The 23,860-nt window shown below is 39.6% G+C and overlaps 1 protein-coding gene across 1 annotated transcript; it reads left to right on the top strand.

Moving 5' to 3' along the window:
• Window positions 1–504: 504 nt before the first annotated feature.
• septin8a (septin 8a) lies at window positions 505–22,890 on the top strand. Its single transcript, XM_028420857.1, has 10 exons — window positions 505–534; window positions 7,354–7,468; window positions 7,752–7,947; window positions 9,577–9,763; window positions 13,721–13,882; window positions 14,941–15,037; window positions 19,800–19,968; window positions 20,100–20,232; window positions 20,381–20,550; window positions 22,148–22,890. Exons 1-10 carry the CDS (start codon window positions 505–507, stop codon window positions 22,149–22,151), a joined length of 1,263 nt encoding a protein of 420 aa, XP_028276658.1. The 3' UTR covers window positions 22,152–22,890.
• Window positions 22,891–23,860: the final 970 nt, after the last annotated feature.

Genomic DNA, 23,860 nt, shown 5'->3' with positions numbered 1-23,860 from the left:
ATAACGATTTAATTAAAATACCCAATATTATGCACTTATATTCTACGTATAAACCTATGTTTGGTAGGATAGTTTTATAATTGAAAAAAATTAGAGTAGAATTTAAAACAAAAACTATGACATTCTCTTACTGCGCATGCGCATTCACGAATACGCAATTAACTCTTAATGGCTTAATTATTTACACATTTATTTCGCTTATATATTTAAGCAAAAAATATTGGAGGTCCTTTGCCCTCGTAGATACAACTAGGTGGTATCAAACTGGAGAAAATATACAATTTTTAGTCTACCGGAAGCGAAGTAGGAGCGACGTAGGAGGGAACCATCTTGCCGCCTAGCTAGCAGCCTCCCTGCTCAGTTAGCAGCTCTTCCTCCGCCTTGTGTCCCTCTCCTCCTATCTCTGTCAGTAGTTTAGCAGGCTAGTACGGAGAGACGAGGGCTGCTCCCTTTCGCCTCTGCTTCAGTCAGCTCCGCTCACACCAACACCATACATTCCGCACCATGGCTGCCACGGACGTTGACGTATTTTCGGTAAGCAAACGCCTCGGCGGTGCTTAAATTGGAGTTGAAAGTGTAGCCATTATAAAGAAAAAGGAACACTTGGTTGTTATTAGTAAAAGTGTGTGTATATGTGTATGTGTGTGTGCTAGCTTCTCTCTGTGTATGTGGGTATGTTGCTAAACCTTCCCCCGCGTTTGAGGACTGGGCTGTGGGCTCAGGCGAGATGGTGGAAGTGATTTCAGTGATGGTGACTGGGTTTCTCCCAGTTAAAACAGATTAATGGCGGTATAGTTGGTCATATTAATGTCGCGTTATGTGTATTTTTTGTAGCCGTGACACATGCACACGTTGCTGGACAGATGGGTGTAGCGCATGGCACCATTAAACTGTATATTGTTTATTAAAAGTGCTTGTAAATGCACCACATTCATAAATAAGACTATCGTGTCTTTGCTTTTTGAATATAATAAATGCTAGCTAGCTAGCAGACAAATCAGCTACAATAAAAGTATGAAATAATTGCTTCAAACTCAGTGTTGTGTGACACTTGAAACATCTATAAGGTGTTTTATTGCAGTTTTACTAAAGTACTGTGACAGTAAGGCTGCCCTCAGTCCTAACACAGTTCACATGCCGGTTTCTTTTAATATTCTCTTTTGGGGAAGCACATTTAAACGTGTGGTTCACTTTTTCGACTCAAATTGTTGTATTTACCTGTATGCTCATGACAGTTTAAACACCCAGATGCTAAACAGGTTCTAACTATGATACCACAGTAATAGGTTGGGCATAAAGTAATAGGTTGGGCATAAATGAGAATGGAATGCATCTTGCATAAAATGCATAGTAATGTTGTCAGTCAGGTGTGACTGTAAAATCTTGCAGGGTGATGCAATTCAAGAAACTCATAGCCACAAAATACTGAATGATTCTATGTACAGGAGGAGATGAAAAGAAGGTGATTAACTTTTTGGCAGATGCTTGCAGAGATCTTTGAATTGGACAGTAAGCAGCGCTGAGTTGCAGGGATAAAGAGATTAAGAACACACTCTCGGCCACTCCTTCTGCTTATTGGTGCAACACATGTCTGCAAAGAAAGGACTGGATCAAAAAAAAAGAGAACACAGCAGATATTGCACACTTTGCATTTCTTAAATTAGGAAGCTCTCCAAGAAGAGAACAGGTTGTAGAAGGTTTTGAAGACTGGCTACTGGCTACAAAAATAGAGAATTGATTTGTGTGGAAAAATGCTTAAAATGCAGTGAAACAGGCAAGTGTTAAGAGCAGCACAGCTGCCTGACTGTTTGACTTCCTGCCTAACTTTCTGAACTAAGTGAGACCACATTGAACAAACTAACATGCTTGCCTGGCTCTCTGTGTAAAGGGCACACTGTTAATTATGTGCCACTATTGATAGATATGTGTGGTTGGTTTGATTGTTGGTGCATGTCGATACCTTTCGATGGAGACTGTAGCTATGGGATAACTTTCTAGGCCAGATCCACAGGAGGAAATCAATACAGCCAACTACCCAACAAGTTCTATTGTTTTCACCCATTGATTGCATTAGAGTGCCCGTAAAAGAAGGATGTTCATTTAAATAGTTATGTAATGAACTCCCCCTATAACATATTTACTTACTGACCCTGAAGAGTGTTGCCTCACCCGTGAGGCTTGCATGCATAGAATGAAATTATCTTCATTAAGTGCTGCAAGCGAAGAGACGAGCAATGAAGAATTAAAGGGGAAGCGTCCTGTACTTTAAAACAACAGCTTTGCTTGTTTAACTTCTGCATATATGCTTTCTTTTATGTAGTGAATTCAGTCTACATGTTTTAATTTTAAACCCTGCTTGGACATGTGGGAACATGCCTGTTCCTGAGATGTTAGGTCAGATTGTAGATCAAGTTTACTGACTGTTGTGTGTCAACACTGTTGTTGGCTGTATATAGAACATACAGGTCATAATTGCCTTGAGGCAGGCTTGTCAAACTACGCAACGGATGAATAATGACAGCCGAGCTGACGCTCCTGAGTTGATGAGTCAATATCTAACTTTAGAGCAGGCCAGAGTTTCTTAAAATGTTAAGGGCACTAGTGTTACATTAGCTTGGCGAATATAACTGACTTTCAGGCAGTGATGTTTGTTCTGATGTTGTAGGACCACCATTGTTCTTTTTAGGTTGGATCACACTGACCAGAAGGCTGGAGTCTGGTTTATAACCTCACAAATCTAGTCCTGGGAGCAAGCTGGATCCATCCATACGTTCTGTCTCAAGACAATAGTCTGAATATTTGCTTTACATGCAGTATACAACAATATGGACATTATAAAGGCTACAAGTAGTCATATTTATTACAATTAAGATGTGTGTTTGAATGCTCAAGTCAAGTCAGAGTAAAAAGTAAAAGAATGTTATTTATCTGACCGTAAATTCTGTCAGTATGATGTCAGTAAATGTCATCAAGAAAGCCAAAAAAAGAGAAAAATGGGGTTTAGTTACTGTTTTCTTAAATGTACATTTACAAGTGAAGTATGCAATCAATCTCTCTTGTAAATTTCAATGATTGATCAGTACAAACAAAATGAAATGAAAACAGAAGTCACTGCATCCAAAAATGGCACCAAAATAATAAGTTACACTCATTTCCCACAGTGTATATGCCAAGTTTTAGTTCCACGGATACCCCAGAGTGAGATTTTATTACTTAGTGCTCTCCACTGGGATCCGTTTTTTTCATGTGTGCAGCCTGTGATTAAATCAAGTTTGCCTTCTTGATGTTTTCTTTGCCAGCAGCCTTAAGTAACATCCATAACTAGTCTAGATCATGAATGCTTTGTTATGTTGCTTAGTATGCATGAAGACAGTAACATGTAAGAGAATAAAGCCAATTACTTTTCAGGCCAGATACAAAGATTGTAATCTGTGGCTGAGAGTTATTATTATTTTTTTTAATAGACTTCTTTCTCCGTTCAGTGATAATAAGCTGTGTATTTTTGTAAATTCCTGTAAGGATGAGTATGCTGTACATCTATCTCATGAAATGGTTCCTGTCTTGTCTGTCTGTCTTTCCTGTTGGGCATAGATGAGTGATGCGGCTGAGTGATATAGTTGATGTGTATCAGCGTAGGATGGGAGGGTAGAACAATGAGATGATGAACAGGGGAAAACTAGTTTTTATCTTGTTGTTTATGGATTCTTCATGGCGTACATGGCTTTCAGATCTTAACACAAGTATCTGCAGGAGGACGGCAGTACACACAAGTACTGATGGTGTGGTTAGTTGCAAAAAGCATTTAACCCAGCATATGATTTGTTTCTTGGCATTGAATGAGATGTTAAACACTCTATCAGATGACAAATGGCAGGATGTAGCAGCCACACTCTACAGGGCTGTCATTGGACAGGAAGTGCTGTCAGCAGCCACCTTGTCTAAAAATAAAGAACATTCTTGTGCGTTTGTCACTAAGGCTATCGAATGTCAAGAAGCCCCCAAAACAACATCTACATTTTCCTAACGTACAGCACGCTATTTGGATGGCTCATTTTTTACACACCAGCTGAATGCACTATGTAATGTAAGTCTTTCAAATCATAAAAGATAGTTACATGCAGTGTTGTACAGCGAAAGCTCATATTTAAGACGCAGTAACTAACAAGCTTGATAAATATCGTGGTCATTCATTTCCCCCAACTGCTTGATCAGTTAATAGACTTTGCAGCCATCTTTTTTTTAAGTGATGTCCATTAAGTTCTTCCTTCTTCTCTAGCCATTTAGTGGTTAACATAGCAGCGACGCTGCAATAGAACAGTCTGCTATAATCATACATTTGCAGTTGTAGTAACATTATACATATTCACTATGAATACAATTAGTAGAAAACCACTTGGTAATATGGAATATCTAGCAGTTACTTCAAATATAACGTGCAGACATCTAAAACCAACTAGTTCTGCATGCTGCTGTGCACCTCAAGTTATTGTAAATATTTGAAGCTTTCCTTCCACACATACACAAACATGAGCTGCAGCAGTGTGTGTCTCAGTCTGGGAGGTTGCTGCTGTCTGTCAGGTGGAGGCTCACTCAGGCAGACACAAGCTGCAAACACAAGTCAGACACACGTCAGGTGGGGATGGAGGCCAGAAGGCAAGCAGACAGCTGAGGAAGGGCTAGAAAGATAGTGAGGAGAGAGGGAGACTGACAGATAAAGACAGGAGAAATTCAGGTCGGATGAGGGCCAGTAACTGGAATGTTTCTGTGGGCTGATGGGTGCATGACACAGATCTCAGTTTTTGTCAGGTTGTGTCAGAATTGCATACGTATTGAACCTTTTGGTAAATCATAGTTTGGCCAGCTAATGTTTAAAATGTGTGTTTAGAACCAAGAAACAACTTACCGTACTTATAATGGGCAACAATAAAGTATGTCCTTCTGTAAGATCCTTCCACTGCATGCTGCCTTTAAAAATACATTTTGCACAGGTGTTACTGTTAAAATGAACAACGCCTCTAGTCTTTTCAGGTATCCTAGTAAACCAATGTTATGTGACAGCTAGCATGTGCTATACCAGGATACACAAATGTGCTGTGCTATGAAGTAGCCTGTATTGTTTTCGCCTCATTTCACTTTATGCCACCTGGGGCCCGCTCTATGCAGCCATTTCCTGTTGGCCCAGCGATACTGTTGGCCTGGGAACTGTGATGTCTCCTCACCCTGGGACAGTTAACCAGAAGCTTTTCATTCCTGTCATACTTTATGCTGCTGCTCTTCTCTTCTCCAAACTAGCTGGGGTGGTTGGAGAGGCAGATGCTTCATAGTTTCCCTAACCACCACTTGTGTCTGTTGGTGACACATCCTGGGTGTTTATGTGCTCTATCTATTAAATGTAAATGTACAAGGAACTAATATAGCTGGCTTGTTTTTAGCTTTGTTGTGCACAGTAAAGTACACAGATTCAGCCCTGTTACAGCCGCATGGGGAGTTTGTGTCCACGTCAGCAGTTCTCTTCTGGCAAATCCTAAAAGATAACACTTTTGGTCAGGTCTGCGTGCTCCATTTACAGCCCTCTGTCACAGGCCCATCTGCTTCTTATGTGTCATTCACTCACACAAAGATTACGGTATGTACTACTGACAGCTTGATTCAGTCCAGTGTAGAAGGTCAACCCAGAATTATCTCTTGAGTCCGAATCCTTGTCATTGTTCTGAATCTGAGAATTGTCACCACTGTGGTTTTTGGTGCATTTGAACATTTTTTTTCATCGAGACAAGGTCAGAAAGCTCCCTCAAGCTAATTATTACATAAACTTGCCACATGAATATATTTATAAATTGACTTCCAAATGTAAGGGAAAATCTCAATTACTAGGTCTTTATTTAACATTTCAACTTTTATTTTAAAATTCTTCTCTGGAGACTTTTTTCACCAGTTTCCTTCTAGGCATAGTACCAAAACCAACACCCTCCCTCTCCAGTAATCTATCTGAATCTAGCTGCATACCACAGGGAAGCATTAATGTTGTTTAACAAGCTCTGAGTTTACAGTGAAAAACAAACAAAGAATGGCCGCTGCCTCTTCCTCTTTACTGTCCCTGTAAAGTGGCACAAACATTACTCATTTTACTCATTTAAAAACTGATACTAAATGAGTAATTAAGAGAGATACAACACACAGCACAATAACCTTTGATCTCTGAATTTGTTGCCTCGCTTGCATGAAAATAAAGTATCACATTTTAAAATGATATTTAAGCTTTTATAGATTAATTTTTGGTTTTTACATGTGTTAATATAGTGCCATAAACTCACAATGTACTGCAGCTCGGCTTAGGATTGCTTAGCTCAGCTCATGTCAGATTATTTCAGCTGACAGATTAAACCCCAATTCTCCTGTGCCCCCAGAAACATGAACACACATACATTGCTCATTCTTTTGTGTGCAGTTCAGTCACGTTTAGAAGTCATCTGGTGTACATTCGGAGCTTGCCTCTTTGTTCAGTATGGCTAAGTTGCATTCAGCTGAGCTCTACTCGGCTCTCAGGCCGTCTGTGTTCAGTGACATCAGCCTTCAAGTATGCAGTCCTTCGTGGCGGAGCCAGATGAGATCGGGTGGCCCCATTCATCTCAAGGTGCTGTCTGCTCCCCTCTGCTGCAGCTTTAACAATTATTCAGTTGAGATGTGTTAAAAATGGCAGAAAGCGCTTACAACCCAATAGTTTTGTCTGCCAGTTTGAGGTATATCGGTAATCGTTGTACCTTTAGTTCAATGATGCTCCCTCCCAATTCAGCATTGATTTTTTGGTGGTTTGTGATTGAGTGGTTGTGCTTGGCCTCTGCAATAATTTACAGTAGCAGAGTGATTAAAGCTCACTTTCAGCTTTACTCACAGGTTTTGGGACTGTTTACTTTGGGAAACGCAATAATACAGATGCAAATTAAACCTGTGTTCTTAGCTATTATTTGTTGACATTACTTGTACTACTGTGGCTATGGTGACCCATCAGACCCAGCTAATTATACTCATTTCCTGTGCTCCATCCTGTCCTTGATTGTGTCTATTAGAAGAAAATGTCTTTTCTTGGGTAGAGTAAATGTCTTTAGTTCCTCATGCTGAGGATTATTCTTGAAGCTCATCCTTATCCACACTGCAGGCCCTGATTACCCAAACCATATTGTAGTTGATGGGTTTTACATCTGCAGGATGAACAGAGGCTCTTTGATGTTCACTTCCATAGAAATGTGTGTGCTTGAGTCTTTCATGCCATCCTGCTCCTACCTCTGACTGATGTCTTTTCTCACATGCACCAGACCTTTTTAATGTTTTGGATTTTTTGTGTGTGTTCCTCAGAATGAAGAGAAGCGTAACCTCAGTTTGGGCGGCCATGTTGGGTTTGACAGCCTCCCTGACCAGCTGGTCAGTAAATCGGTCACTCAGGGGTTTTGTTTCAACATTCTGTGTGTAGGTGAGTACCAAAAACAGTAATTTCAGTACATTTATTGTGTATATAATTGCAAATTCATAGGAATTCCATGCTGTAACTATTTATTTTACATTTAACAAGGGAGTGCTTTTTCTCATTGAGCTTGATTTAATTTTCTTTAAAAAGTGTCAGTCTGCAGCTAAAATGCAGCATTTTGTTGCTTTCTTTTCTGTTGATGCTATAAGAATCTATGTCTGAAAGCTGATGAATTACTCCCCAGTGACTAATTTAACTCCCCCTCTCTCCTCTCCCCCACCATTCATAGGTGAGACTGGTATCGGAAAATCAACATTAATGAACACACTCTTTAACACCATGTTTGAGAACGAAGAGGCTAGCCACTATCAGAACGGCGTGTATCTGCGGCCGCGAACGTACGACCTGCAAGAGAGCAACGTCCACCTCAAACTGACGATTGTTGACACTGTCGGCTTTGGCGATCAGATCAACAAAGAGGATAGGTGAGCACAGTGAATAAGGACTGCATTGTCTTGTGAGTCAAATTCTGGTACATTAGAACACATGTATAAAAACACATGCTCCATTGTGTTTTCCATTTGACTCATGACTGTTGTTAACGATAGATTTTCCTGTCAATCCTTATCCAAACCCCACTTTCTATCTGCAGACTGACAGCGCCATAGTTTTTCCACATGTTGCCTAGGGATACAAATGAGAGAAACAGACACACTTTTTTGTCTCTGTAGGATGGAAAGAGGACGAGGCGGGAGAGAAATAAAGAGGAAATAGTTGATTCTTTTTTTTTTGATAGCATTTAGCAGCTGTGGAATGAAGCATACATGTTGTGGCCTAGGCAGCGAGCAGCGCTCTCACGCCCTTTGGTAGCAGCTTTGTCTGTAGGTCCTATAAACCAACATGCTGAAGGACAGACCCTGCAGCGGACAGTAAATGCACACAGAGAGAGCTTCAAAAGGTCAGAGTTTGTGTGCATTCCACAGACAAGATTGAAGATGGATGTGAAAGGAGACGACAGATGATTGTAAATGAGGTGCCAGCTGAGAAAATAGAACAGATATTGTGATGATTGCGCTGTGAAATGGCAGCGGTCTTCTAATTTCTAAATTTAATATTGACAATTGTCTTGAGAATAGTGGATGTTGTTCATTCAGAATCACTGCAGGGACTGTGTGACTCCATTAGAAGTCTGTGTTCAGATTTTAGACACGGCTTGTTTGCTTATGGAAGAAATGTAAAAGCAGACATGACATCATATGACCAATAAGGCTGAGGTGACCGTAGACTGCCCAAATATAGCAACTTAACATAAACAATGCAAGTCGTGTTGTAACTACAAAATTGTCTATTTAATGCTGGTTTATTGTCACGCTTATATTATCACAACCAAACTGCAGAGAGTCTTAAAATGCCAGCTGGTGAGGTGAGAACCAAACTATGAGTGTGGGATTTTTATCTATGGTGACTAATAAGCCACAGTGAATTCACTTGAAGGCGACTTGCATTTCAGACAGCTATGATGCACTATATTAAATATGTGACTGGCTTCAAACAGTGCTCTTATCTCCCTCAAGATGAAATAAGCTAAAGCTGCAGACTTTTATAAACTTCTCGAAACAAGCTTGGCACAAATGTCCTAAATGATCATGTATAAAGGACATCTAACATCCTTTGATTCATGTTTTTATAATCAAGTCGTGCACTATTTAAAGCACTTCAATGCTTTCCTTTTTCCAGTCTGTTCACGCATGTACATTGCTCAAGAGGAAAAACTTCTAAAACTGATGTTTTTGTTGCATTTTCCTGCTTCTTATTGATTAACTGGTGACACTATGGCCTCCTAAAGCAGTCCCTGTGCTGTGAATGAGGACAGGATGTTTTGTAGCCTCTGTGATTTGTGTCAACCACACTCACTAAGCTGTACAACTCTTAAGCTGAGATCTTGGCAATGAATCAGATCACACAGTAACTGAAAAAATAAATGTCTCGGCTCATTTCCCCAGTGACATGGCCATGTTTCCTTTCCAACTCATTTACCATTGCATGAATAAGAGGACAAATATTTTGCTTTTACCCGTGGACATAAATCCTGACAGTTTGCTCTTTCTCTACAGCTACAAGCCCATTGTTGACTACATTGACACTCAGTTTGAAAACTACCTTCAGGAAGAACTGAAGATCAAGCGCTCACTGTTTAACTACCACGATACCAGGATCCACATCTGCCTTTATTTCATCGCTCCCACAGGACACTCCCTCAAGTCTCTGGACCTTGTCACTATGAAAAAACTGGACAGCAAGGTACACACAAAACACATCCACACATATATTGTGATCCTTCCCTCTGGCAAAACACGTACATTGACCATTTCCCATTGTTTCAATGATAATAGGTTTGCAGAAATCAGACCTCCCTTTTTCTGTGGCCAGTGTGAATTTCACTGAAACGTGAAGATACCTGATCTGTATGCTAGGGTGTGTCCCAAAAGAAAAGACCTAAAGGAAAATTTGTCTGAGTTTTTATTACAAGGCATTGTTTTTGGCCCTTGTTTCTCACCTAAATCAACATGTTTCTATATTTCAAACTTGTGTCATACTGCCCAATTGCGTGCATATTTGCGATTCCTGTGTTTACAGGTCAATACACAGCTGTATATGAGTCGATAGTCCCATTCAGAACCAAATTGATTTGTGGCTTTCCCCTTGCTCCTGTGTGAGTATTACTATACAGATTATTGGTCAGTAGATGTATGCTTTGCAAAACATCCGATGAGAGATACAATCGCCGTCAGCACTACCTCAGTTATAGTACTGGTGGGAAATTTATCACAACATCACTGGAGAGTGACATTTAGTGGGGGTAGTACACAATCAGAAGAGCAAATAATGGAACATTGTTGTATTTAGGATTTGATTATTTCAGTGTTCTTTCTATATTTCTTCTGTTCATTTAGTTGAAAGACTGCTTTTGCTGTTTTTCTGGGAATATCTGGAAGGGAGGAGACACTGGAAAAGTGTGAAATATTTTGTGGATCTGCCAACATCCACATTTAACTCTTTGTATTTGGCTTTGACATCCGCAAGCAAAATTCCACTTCTTGTCTTTTTGCACGTGCATTTGTGAGACTTCTAAAAAAATCCGCAACACTGTAGCTTCAGAAATCAAATTATTTTCACATCATTCAATTTGATCTGCAGCATGCAGACCCTCTGGGGCTTGCTTTGCTTCCTCCACAGTGTTTCAATGTCTACAACTACTGATAGCTCTGCTTTAGCAATGGCAAAATGGCAGCTATGTTTGTTTCTGTTGATGCAATGATAATAAATCCATAACAAAGCAGATGGTCAGTTTGTGAGCAAAACCTGCTGGCCTACCTCTGCCAACTGTCAGTCTCTGCCAAATCCCTCCTGATACTACTCAGTCATTAGATACCTCAGCCAAATGTCACTCCTCTGGGACAGTTGATAGTTTTTTGACGACTTAGGGAATACAGAGGCTCTCAACTAAAATTCTCACTGCACAAATTTTAAATTGTTTTCCAAAAAAAAGTATTTTACAAATGTTTTCTACAAATCTAACCTATCAAGTATTCTACTGTTTTAATGGTTGCTGAAGTAAAACCAGAATATTTTATGGCGCTAGAGGAAACCAGCTCAAACTAAAGAGAAAGGACAGAGATCTAAATTCAGGACATGCCTTGCTGAGAGACCATGGTGCTAACCACTGTGCCTCTATGCTGTCTTCACCAGCCAACAGAGCGATCAAAACCTGGCACCTCACTCTCGCCAACTGTCTCCTTACACCATCCAAACCACCGCAGCAAGCACAGCCAGATATCTACCCCCTCCTTTGAACTAAGATACCAAGATACCTTACCTAAGTTAGATATTCTTTGTACCCATGTTAACGACCAACAGAAAATCCATTAACATGAGATGCTCCGCTCAGTTGCACAGCATCAGAAAAAGCTTCAGTTTTAACTTAATGGTAATATTGGCATGTACTTTTATAAATTTATATAGTGATATACATTATTGTGAGTGCAACAATGGTCTTACAGGGTGGTCATTGTAAGCACCAGTCTGACCTTAGTGGCTTCATCCCAGATATTGTTCTGTAGTGTCCAATATCACCACAGATTTATTGTCTGAAAGCAAGCCGTGTTAATTGACCAGAGTGTGGTTGTGACACATATTTGTTTTATATGGCACATAAAAGTTATGCATTGGTCTCTTTCTAGTTGGGGAATATTTGCAATCAGATGCAGCACAGTTATTAGTTTTATCTTTTATTTCCAGTTTCAGGGCTCGAAATATCTGAGCCACAGAAAGTGCCTGCTTTGCCAAGCTGTTAAATTAACTCTATATATACTGGTAATGTTTTTTTTTGCTGTCTTGTCTTAAAAGGGCCAAAAATAAGGGGAAAACACTACAAGAATAAACAACATCAGTGCAAACATGTATAGAAAATCACTTTTTAACTATTTTGAATGACTCAGTGACTGATTAATAACCATCAATTTTGACACTTGTTTCAAACAAATATCAGTCTGGTTACTGTATGAATTTACTGTATCGTCATTGGAGCCATTTCCGGGATAGCACCATTGTAAAGGCAGCTATTGAGCTATATTCATGTCTAGGTGCGCATTATGAGTGTAAATCTTACATTTTTATCTGGAAAGTGAAGCTTAATGAACAGAGCTGTCCTGTCTGTCAGAGAGCCCTGTCACAGGAAAATCCAAGGAAACAGACCAGAAACAGCTTTTCTCTCTGTGGTCTGTAGATTTCACTGTCAGAGCCAGACAATGGTGTTTTTCTTGTAAATGGGGGTACAAATCAGTCCGCCCTAACAGATAATGGCTGAAGACACAGCAGAGTAAGTGTGCTTTTTGGAAGAAGGCAGGAAGAGAGATAAGACTTTGGAGGATGTGGTATTTTGTTTTAAATGGAAAAGCTATTTTTGAATGGGAGGAAATCATTACTATTTAATTGTCAATTAAGAGAATGGAGAGGATTAAGAGGATATGTGTGAGGTCAGCAAGGATCAATATTTCACGCTAACCTTTAAAATATCAAAGACATGTTCTGGCTTAATGTTGTTGTTTGGGTTATTTTATTGGGTTGTGCAAGATCAGAGAGGTTTTCATGCTGAAGTTGAACGTTCATATTTTCAGACTAATACAGGCAAAAAAGAGAACCGACTATTACACCATTTTACTTCCTGTCTACATTTCCCATGGCTCCCACATTGTAGGAACATTCAAAAACGTAGCTATCACCTAATAAAAAGAACGTCCTATATTACTTCACATTTTTCTCTATTAGGATATGTGTTATACGTAAATCTATTTTCACCCATTCATGGTGATTCTTTAATACTGGTGCACATTTTTTAAGTAATTATTTTACATATGAGTTGCTTTAATGTTGTTACAGCTGATGTTTCTGGTTGTTTAGCACAAATACTAAGAGCTATTTGGGAAAGCTCTTTGGTCAGCTGGGAAAACTCAGCTGTGGGAAGTGGAAAAACATCACTGGCCCCACAATGAGCATGGCCAGATGCTTAACATGTATCTGCTTTAGCTGCCATAGCTGCTGTCAGTTCTGCGTAGAAATTAGTTAACATGGTGTTTGTTAAATAAGGGTGAAAATGTGATACTGCCCTGCTGCAAATTAATGATCCAATAAAGTATGATGAGATTGTAATTTGACTCCTAACAAGCACTAGCTTTTGCTGTGAGGCACACTGTGGTTTTGATGAGTGAATCTGTGGGAGTCCACCCCATCTTCCCTGTTAGTGACTTGGGCAATGCAGCCCTACAAAGGAATGCAGATGAACTGTTTACTTCTGCACATCTGCTGCTGATTGTGGATGGAGATTGTTTTCATAATCACTGTTTGTTTTATGTATGTTGGAGTGCTGATTGTTCAGTGTTGCTGCATTAGCCTCCACAGCTATTTTAACTACAGTATGTGTAATTTAGCTTTTCTACAATATTTGCTAATGACTCTGATGAGTGTACTGAAAATATTGTGTTGCTTCTCCGTTTATCTGCTTTTATTATATTGAGCCTGATTGATATTTTTTGTCCAGTCAAACCATTACATAAAAAAATTCCTCGCATACATTTATATATATACAACACAAAGCAGCTTTCAGTGCAGAAATGCATTTTGGCAAACACAAACATAAACACAAGATGATTACTTCACTCCACATAATTAACTCTTTTTTTTTCCTGCGTCCTGTCTTAGGTTAACATAATTCCCATCATTGCCAAAGCGGACACAATCTCCAAGAGCGAACTCCACAAGTTCAAAATAAAGATTATGAGCGAGCTGGTGAGCAATGGCGTACAGATATATCAATTCCCAACAGATGATGAAGCCGTCAGCGAAATCAATGCCTCCATGAACGTAAGTCACATTTTATAACACAAGAAGACTTGTTGTGTTGACATTTGAAAAGTAAAATAATAACTTATTTTAGACTTTAGAGTGTATATATCTCTGTGCTTCATGTTTTTAGCTCCACATGTGTTTCACATCTGGTAATAGCAGCATGTGTTGACACTATTTTATGTGCTTTTCAACACGTGCTGAAAAGTGATGTTTCTCTTATGTAGACACTTTGAAATCCCACAAATGTGTGACAGTTTGCTTGTTAAAATACTGCAAACGTTTGCAAATACTAGTTAACCCCGTGCATGTGCTTGCATGTACAGTATAAACATAGTTTTTTCCTTTTTCCCTTATTCAATATAAGTGTGAAGGACTGTTTAACAACCACTATAAAGCCTGCATTTTCCTTACAATATATGAGCATTTTTAGTTCCGATGATGTCTACAGTATTCACACACACCCACACTTGTACAAATGGATAAATGGTAAATTCTTCTTTGGATAAATAAAACTGTGTTTAGTCCTTGTACAGTGTCCTGATCTATTCATAGTCTGTTACATCAGAGCCCACATTCACCAGCTTGTTCCTCTGTGCAGATGGTTTCTTTTCACCATCAAATTTTTGAGGTATTGTAGCGGCGTATTTCCCCAATGATGCCTCCCTGTCAGTCCTAACAAGGCATGGCAGCTCTGAGAGCAATAATAAGTGTCTGTGTGTTTAATCACAACAGAAGCTTCAACTAAGCCACATGTTAAACTTAAAAACAGTGCTCTGGTGCACCTCATATGTGAACGTGGTTATTCTCCGCTCTGGTGTGGTCTGGTTGTGAAAGATATGACACACTAAAACACACGTTTTATTTGCAATTACTGTTGTCATTGTTGTTTATTAAATTCAACACAATAAGCTAATAAATCTGGCTTGTAAAACCATTACTACGCTGTGGGGGGAAAAAAACGAAAGTACAACGCAGAAAATGACATAAGTCAGGAATGAGTCCCCAGGTTATGGCTCCAGTTACAGCTAGACCTCTTGGCCTCTATAATGCTCTGCCTTTTTTTCCCTGTGCAGGCCCATCTGCCGTTTGCTGTTGTTGGGAGCGTGGAAGAGGTCAAAGTGGGAAACAAAACTGTGAGGGCCAGACAGTACCCCTGGGGTGTTGTGCAAGGTGAGAACACTTCAAAAGAAAGTCATTCATGTGTGTTTGTGTTTCACAAGCAAATGCAACAGTAAGGAGACGGGTGTTTACGAATCATGCGCAGAGCAAGTACTAAGTGCTGAAGTGTGTATAATGGCACAGATTGATTAACAGGTCTTTTAAAGGTAGGGTAGGAGAAAGTCTGATGCACTTTTTGTTAAATTAGTGTAACTTCTCTTTACAATGCGATAGCAACCGATTCGTTCGGCAGTTTCGCTTTAAAACGAAGAATATTAATCATCGGTGGAAGCTATAAAACGCTAAAAACATCAGCCAATCCTACGAGGCGCCCCTGCACATATAGTTGGCTGGTTGTCACTCTCTTCCTGCTCTGCGCACATCAGAGAGGTACGTGCATGATGAACGAAGTCACAGACTAGTTGGGAGGCGTGGCTTCGAGGTGAGCTCCGAGAGAACGGGCTGTGTGTTTACTTTCAAAATCTGGCTGACTCTCACTGAGTTTTCAAAATCTCCTACCCTACCTTTAAGCAATTAAATAATAGAACAAGATGGGTTAATTCAATAATTTCTCATTTACCTGTTTTGTACAGTTGCACATTTCATTTAAGTGAAACGGCAAAACCACAAAATCATACACATTGAACTTCATCATCTTGTCCTACCTTAGACTGCAAACCTACAAAACACCTTCCATGAATGGCTTTAATTTCATTGCTATATAGCTAATAATGCTGCTGTAAGATTACCCACATATCTGTCAAACAATACAGACACAATTCCTGTACATGTATTGAGACACTGTCCTTGAGTTGCCTGTATGCATAGCTGTTCCTTGTTTTTGCTGGGTCTGTCTGATCATGGTCACTGCGGTAGGATTTTTGTTTTTTTTCCAGGAAGTGCATGACTCAATGTCTTTCCTGCGTGCGTGTATCATGTTTTGACTATTGGCTAATCGGACCGTTTATGTAAAAAAAAAAAATCCACTTTTGCTGAGTTTGCCTTTAGACTACATAACAGATGCAACACCAATTAAAAAGTGTAGCAGCTGTTTTAAAGGACTGACTGTTGTTTTGAGGATGTTTTACTCAACAGCTGAGTGTCCGTCAGTGTCTGTGGTGAAAGATGTTTCCTGCTCATGGCAGAGTGCTGAGTACATCCCACAGTTTGCCTGTTAATGTATACCCACCTTGTTAATGTTGGGTGGCCTCCACAGCTCCAAGTGTTAGACTTTTTTTGGGGAAATTGCCAGCCTGTGTCTGTGTGAGCTTGTGACATGTATGTTGTTTTATGTCATCGTTTTATGTATGTTTTTTTCTGACTGTGTGTGTGTGTGCTTTGTGTGTATACTTTGTCCATAGAGGCATCACCTCTTGTTTCAGCTTTCTTGGGATTTTTGTTTCCCACAGCTCATTCCTCTGTGTTTGTCAATGATGGTAAACAGTTTAATTTAATAATGTCACACAGCGATGTTGTGCTGTGAGAATATAACTGCTCACGTGGGAGTTATCCTCTCCCTCCCTACCATCCTCCCTCCATCTCTCCCTTCCATCCTTCCTTCCTTCCTTCCTCCCTCCATGGTTTATTGCTCTCTCTTGCTCACTCTCTCTCTTTCATTCCTCTCTCCATCATCCAGTGACCACTCGCATTTCCCAGCTCTCAGTGGACAGTGTGGTTATTTATAAAGCCTGCTGCTTTGTGTCTCGTGGGGGACAGATTGCTCTGGACTTCATCAGCCTCTTGTGAGGCTATGGTCCAGTTGAGTAAGTCAGACAGATAAGAGCTGTCTGCAAAAAGGTATCTCAGCTTTACTCTAGGCTCATTTTGTATGGGTTAATGTCCATCACAACTGAAGTTTTCCAAATTTTTTCAGACTACAACTGCAGCTTAACATCAAAGAAACTGATCTCTCTGCTGTTTGGCTCTGTTTGTCTTGGTAATAGAAGTAAATAAAGTGGATATGGCTTCAGTACGGTGTCAAGCGAAAAGCCCTATTATTTTGAAAAGTTCATTTTAAGCAGTTTAATTTTTTTCTTTGGGTTTTGTTGTTTTCTCCCTCTAATTATCTTATTATTAACATCATCCATCTCTGCCTAATAACATCATAAAGTCTAGCCTGATGTAATGCAGGCAGACTACTCTCCTTCATAACCAGGCCTGCTTCCACACAGATGGCTCATCATTCATACTGCACACTTTGTCACAGCATGTGCAGAAGAGGACAGAGGACTGTCTGTTTTACAGCCATCAGCCAAGCGAAAAGAGCGTATCTGTCAGTGGAAACAGTTTGTAGATGGCACATGTCATAAGGATGGGTTATGGTAACCTCTCAAAGGGCCATGAGAAATTTCTATCGACTTGAAGGAAGACAGAGGACGGACTGTCTACTGACAAAAAAGTGCAGTTGAAAGAGGCTCAGTGTGTCTGTGCATCTTCCATCAAGATCTTATTGCTGTGTTATCTCTGAACCCCAGATATGTGTGACAGCAGACAGAAGGCCCCTGGTATTTCTTATTTGACTGCCGGCTAACACGTGTTTGTTCTACTGAGCGTGCTACATGTTGCAGTTGATATTTACATGTGAACATAGATGTTATTCAGCAGTGCCTTAGCTCCTGAATCTTAAATGTCATTTTATTTAGGTTGTGGATAAATGTGGATAGACCTCTCATTTTTTTAGTTTTAATTTATATAAAAAATAATATTGAGGGGCATTTGAATGTAGGAGTCGGTTGGGATGGACGTTCTTTTGGATCCAGACTCAACTGCCCGCTGATGAACTGCATTTTTGTCATGTAGGCTGAAATTTGTCACTCAGTGTTAGATTAGAGGGTAGAGTCTGCACAACCATCCATCCATGTGTCCTCTGTTGTTTAAAGATGTACACGTGTAGTTATGCATGATTAAATATCAGTGCTAGACAGGGAACAGACCATGAGCTTTAAGGACAACACGTGAAGGTAATTCTTAAGAATTAAGAATTCATTCCTGTGTGGTAAAGAAATAGACTGACCTTAATTGCCAAAAATATTATTCAAGAAGCATTAAGAAAGTAAGATTTCTTTAGTTTGTAATTCATTTTATGGCATATATTTTGTTAATTGTCAACAAAACTACCTTATGTTCTTTTCTATGTAGCTTTAGTGCAGCTATAAGTTTACTGCTAACTAAATTATGATTAAGCCTTTAACAGAAACACAGGAGAGAGCATGGTCAGCCTACTGAAGGACAAATGTTTCATATTGATGTGCAGTGGACATGCTGTTTTTATTTGTTTTGGATAACTGTAGATTTATTTGTTGCGCTCCGCTTGTATGCTTCTGTTTCCCCGCACTGGTGTGTGCTTGTATCTGTCCGTGCATATTAGCAGAGCTCTGCGCTGCGATATCTTGAGGGCTCAATGCTGCAGTCAGTCAGAGGGTTGGCCTTCATTCAGCCCTCAGCAGGAGGCCAGTGCAGAGAGACTATTAGATGCCAAATAAGCAGGCAATTTCAGTAGTCTGGATGCAGCCCCCTAGAAGTGTTCATTTCTTTTTTTATCTTGTATTTTTCCACTAATGATGTGGTTAACCAGCAGATGTGAGCAAAAATAACATGGTTAAACAGCTTCATCACCACTATTATTCAGCTTATTTTTAAATTCATTTTTGGCTTTTAAGAAAAGAGTTGGTTGCTTTTATGTTCCAGTCTAATAAAAGACAGCCTCCTTCTGGTCATTTGGATACTTTGATTCCTGTAATACATTAGTATATGCTGCACTGAAGTTTGCTGTCATGCATTGCAGGCTGATCTTTCCACCAAGCTAAATGCTGTGCTAATTGGACCTTTAAATGCCACAGCTGTTGTCTTTACATCCTCAAAGCTCACTCCTAGTGGTCTTATGTGAGCATAACATATGATATATGTCCTGTTTCCTGACCCCTGCTACTCTGGGATTCATCGCTGAAAGGCCACATGTGTTCAGTCTGCCCTTCCCCTCAGCCAGCACAGTCACATCACATCTGAGACAGGATGACGACATTGAATTCCAAAACACGTTTTATTGAGGCATTTGTTGATATACAGTAGTTTTCTCCAAGACTGTGTGATCAGTGTATCAATTGGTTTTCTGCACCACAGCTGTTCTCAGTTTTGCTCCAAACTAAACTTTGCAGATGTTTGGCCTTCCTTTATAAATTGGCGGTGATTGAGCATATCGAATGATTAGCAGTTTTCCAAGTTTCCACTTGGACTCTGGAGGTGGTATTAAGTTTGTAAATGGGTGGAACATATATTCAAAAGGAAAAATGTGTGATTTTCCTTACATAGAATATGCCAGACTTTAGTTTAAAATATCTTCTCTCTCCTACATAGAATGTTAGTAATAAGGTGTCTTATGTGAATGCATCTGTTGGGGGATGTTGGTTCCAGTATTTGTAAAGGAGTGCATATTTTATTATAGGCAAATGGCAATATTTGCACATGTTGCTAATGGTACATTGAACCTACATGCTCCTCTTTTGTTGTGTTAAGCTCTGGCCTTTAATAGAGTAGAAATTAATGTGCAGAACAGTCTGTACTTCATAGTGTTGTGGTGGACTGAGGTGACCTATGAGTAAAGGCTTCAACAGAATGAAAATGATGCCTGTGATCTCCTCCCTTCCTCTATTGTCAAGTCCCTCAGGCACTTCCTGCCATTTCCCCACCTTAAAGTCAAACAATGAAGAAAATGAGCAAACCAATCACCTGTCACTGCCTTTCTTAATTGTGGCGTGTGTGTTTTTTTTCCTTCTAGTTGAGAACGAGAGCCACTGCGACTTTGTCAAACTCAGAGAGATGCTGATCAGAGTCAACATGGAGGATCTGAGAGAGCAGACTCACGCCCGCCACTATGAGCTGTACCGGCGCTGTAAGCTGGAAGAGATGGGCTTCAAAGACACAGATCCTGACAGCCAGCCATTCAGGTAGAAGAAGAGAGAATAGATGCAGTCAAGTCGGCACATAAACGGCAGTGCAGAGAGAGACTATGGTTTACAAACCTTATCTATTTTTATCTGTTTTTGCTCTCTTCTGTCTCGTCTTTCATTCTTGTCAGTCTTCAAGAGACGTACGAGGCCAAGAGGAAAGAGTTTTTAGGAGACCTGCAACGCAAAGAGGAAGAAATGCGACAAATGTTTGTCAACAAAGTAAAAGAGACGGAAGCAGAACTAAAAGAAAAGGAGAGAGAGGTCAGTTTACAGGATGTGTGTTTAATGCAGCGACTCCATACTTAAATAAAAATACTGGTCGGACTTTTGTCCCCTAATCTTTTTGGTCCTGCCTGTCCTCTTCATCCTGTTTATTCACCACCACCACCCTCTTTGTCCTCCCTCTCAGCTGCATGACAAGTTTGAGCAGCTGAAGAAGTTGCACCAAGAGGAGAAGAGGAAGGTGGAGGAGAAGAGGAGAGACCTGGAGGAGGAAATGAATGCCTTCAACAGAAGGAAGGTGGCAGCCGAAACGCTGTCCTTATCTCAGCCCCTCAAGAAAGACAAGGACAAGAAAAAGTAAGGTTTTTCCTTTCTGTCACTCACTGCTCTTTTTCTTCTATCCTTTACAAAAAGATGTTTTTTTTCCCCACCCCTGCTCCTTTTCTTTAAATAATCCCTTTTCCTGTCCTGCCTTCTTTGTCGTTTTGCTACATAACCCTGTTACAATTCTTTAAACAGGAGGTTTGCATTCTGCTAAAGCCTGTCTCATTAATGAGAGTGTGCTGTGCTGTTGTCCACCTATCTCCAGTACACAAACATTTCAGCTATTATAAAGGCCTGGCATGTGTAAAGGAAACTTCCTCCCCTTTTTGTCCTGCCCAAGCTTAACATTTCCTGTGCTTTCACTCTTTCCTTTTTGCCTCGCTCTAATTATTCAGGATATTCAGGGAAGAGGGAGTGAACGCTCGCTCTGAGGCAGTAAAAAGCTTTTAAATAGGTGATGCAGAAATCAGAAAGACAGGACAAAACTGATTTCTGGCAATGCTATGCTGATGATGAATGCTCTGCGCTTACAGCAGCTTTCACTGGCTGTTTTTTATCCATCAAGGTGGCCAGTGGTTTCATACTTACATACAGTTTTACTCTAAGCATTGTTTTAAAAATGTATTCATTTAAGGTGCATCCAAAGAATCCTTGCAGACAGACCTGTCTGTTTACTTTTGATCACAGACTGCTTTTAATGTGGTAAAGGCTTGGCCCCTTCAGTTCCAGTCATGCAAAAAACTTGTACTTAAAAACCTGCTTAAAAAACCAAAATAATATTTTAGACTGTTAGACTTTAGTGTTTTTTGTGGATTTCAGACCAAGACTTACAAGCTATCATTACAATAATTTTGTTTTATCCATATTAATCATTCAAAAATGCAGCCAGATTTAAAAATGTTGAAGTTATCCTTTAACCTCCACTCCCTCCATCTTTTTGGATAAATTAGATGCTGAATATTGGCTCAAACTCACCCCAACATTACTGCTTCACTAATAATATTGTGGCTGAATGGGAGAAGCCAGCTTTAGCTCAGTTTATTAAAAACTTGCAGAAATCCTTCCCACAAGAATTGAGGCTGTATGTTAATGCACACAGTTTGGCAGTATATGTAATACTCCAATGTTGATGCAGCCATATTCTTGTCAACATGTTTTGCAATTTGTACATAATGAGGAAAATAAAGAGAATTAGAAGCCGTTATATTTTACTGAATATGTCGGCTGTCTTGGTTGCAGAACATCCCTCCGAAATATATCCTAAACAAACCTGATGTTCTTAACATACATGTTGTTGTAATTAATGTACTCTTCATGTCTAGAGACGTGCTAGTCAAAGTCAAAGACATCTGGCTCCATCTTGTGGCTGCTCACACACATTGCAGTCGGTGCTGCTGCGTGAAACTGACCTTCCATTTTGTGGCTTTGTTTAAAAGTTTTTATGTCACTATTTTCCCCCTTCAGTTTACATTTGGGACTAACACAACCTGTATTTTTTTATTTGTTTGTTTCACCTTTTTTCCTCTAACATTAGTGGTTTGTTAAAACCTTCTTTTTAATTTATTATTTAAACAAAGTAGTTGTTTGTTCATACAATTTATTTTGTTTATTGTTTGTCATTGTTTTTCAGTTAATTTATGGGCGCTGTACACCCTTCCACACACGACCATGGATTTGTCCTCCATCACCATAGCAACGACAACATCATTTTATTTTGTTTGTTTGTTTGTTTTTTGTTTTGACATTCCATCTTGACATTGTGCACATGGACCAAAGACACTGAGGATGATGATGATATTGATGATGATGATGAAGCCACACAAGGGCGAAAAGATGGTGAGAGATAATAAGGAAACATGTTCCATCAGTGGCCATCTCATTTATTCAGGATCTTTCTCTCTGTGTTGTTTTGGACACTTTTTATATATATATGAATGCATTTTGTTTTTCTAAGATGTTTTAAGGATTTTCTGTTTTCATTCTGTGTGTGTGTTTCAGTCATCAACCACACAACAATAAGAGGTTAAACCCGTTCGATCCTTTTGGTACTACAACAAAAAACACTTGAAGAACAAATATTTGAATCTTTCAGGTTGCCTATCGTCTTCCTGTATGAAGATTAGCCTTTCCTAAAGTGTTTTTCAAATACAGTCTGAAATGTTGACCAGGTGTAATGTATCTGTTAGCCTTTTTGTAACCATACGAACTTAGTTTAAATACATTTCACAATAGAATAAATCCCTGTATAGAATGAGCCCAAATAATACATTTAAATAGCATAATGTCGAGCAAATAACTGAGTACCTGCATACTGTATATGTTGCATATAGGTACTGACAACCTAGTCTTAATAAAAACCTATGCAATAATCTGGTGCTGTTTCACAGTAAGCGTATGTTAATATTTTCTAAAAGTTATCGAGCTTAATATGCAACAAATGTACTAGTTTTTGAATATGATTTTATTGTAAGAAGCTTATTCGATGTGTACATTGTCCGTAAGTGATTTAACTTTATTGTAAACAACAGAGGACACACACACACACACAAACGTAAAGCCAGTATAAACACAAGATTCAGGAGTACAGCTAGAAGAGTCAATGGAGAAGCGAGCAGCTGTATTTACTGTCTGTTGTTGGAAATAAAAACAAAACCCCCACCTCCCCTCGTGCTTCCGACTTTGATGCGTCTCGCTCTCTTCTCTGCCATGATTTGTTTGTCTGTATTCACCCGTGAAGCAGATGAAAGTGAAACACAGGCAGGTGAAAACGCATAAAGACGACACGCTGAAACGCAAACAGCTGTCTGCTCGAGATGCGGCATTTCCTGTTTGGCAATACGCAACTGAAGAGCCGAGTGATGTTTGCTTAGCACATAATCCTTCCTGCTTTCACGACCATGCTGTTGACCTCAGTTGGGTGTATGCATGTAAGATGGATGCATTTGAAATATGAGTTTGCCAAAGATGGACAAAACGTGTGGAAAAAGTGTGCGATATGTGATTAAAGCCTGTTGAATGTATAAGGCAATGATGTATGTCAACACACCAGACTTTTCAAAAACAGCTTTTAAAAAAACATGCAGTATTTCATCACAGAAGAAAAACGTGTGATTCCTTGAAAACAGTCGGAGGAAGTAAGGAAACAGTAATTGAGTAATGGTTCTGTTTACTTTGAAGGCTCAGCCAGCACCATTATTATTCTGTCCACCACCTGCAGGGCTCACTGGATATCATCCAGCAGTACAATCTGTTCAGAGCTCTCTGTTCTGTCCTTTTTTAGTACATCACAACACACTCTGCTCACAAGGCTGAGTGGTAATCACTCTCTGACAGTCTGTTCTAT

This window comes from Parambassis ranga, chromosome 14 (assembly GCF_900634625.1).
Source record: "Parambassis ranga chromosome 14, fParRan2.1, whole genome shotgun sequence".
NCBI classification, from domain to species: Eukaryota; Metazoa; Chordata; class Actinopteri; family Ambassidae; genus Parambassis; species Parambassis ranga.
Note: the sequence above shows the minus strand (reverse complement) of the source record. Positions and strands in the feature narration are given on the sequence as shown.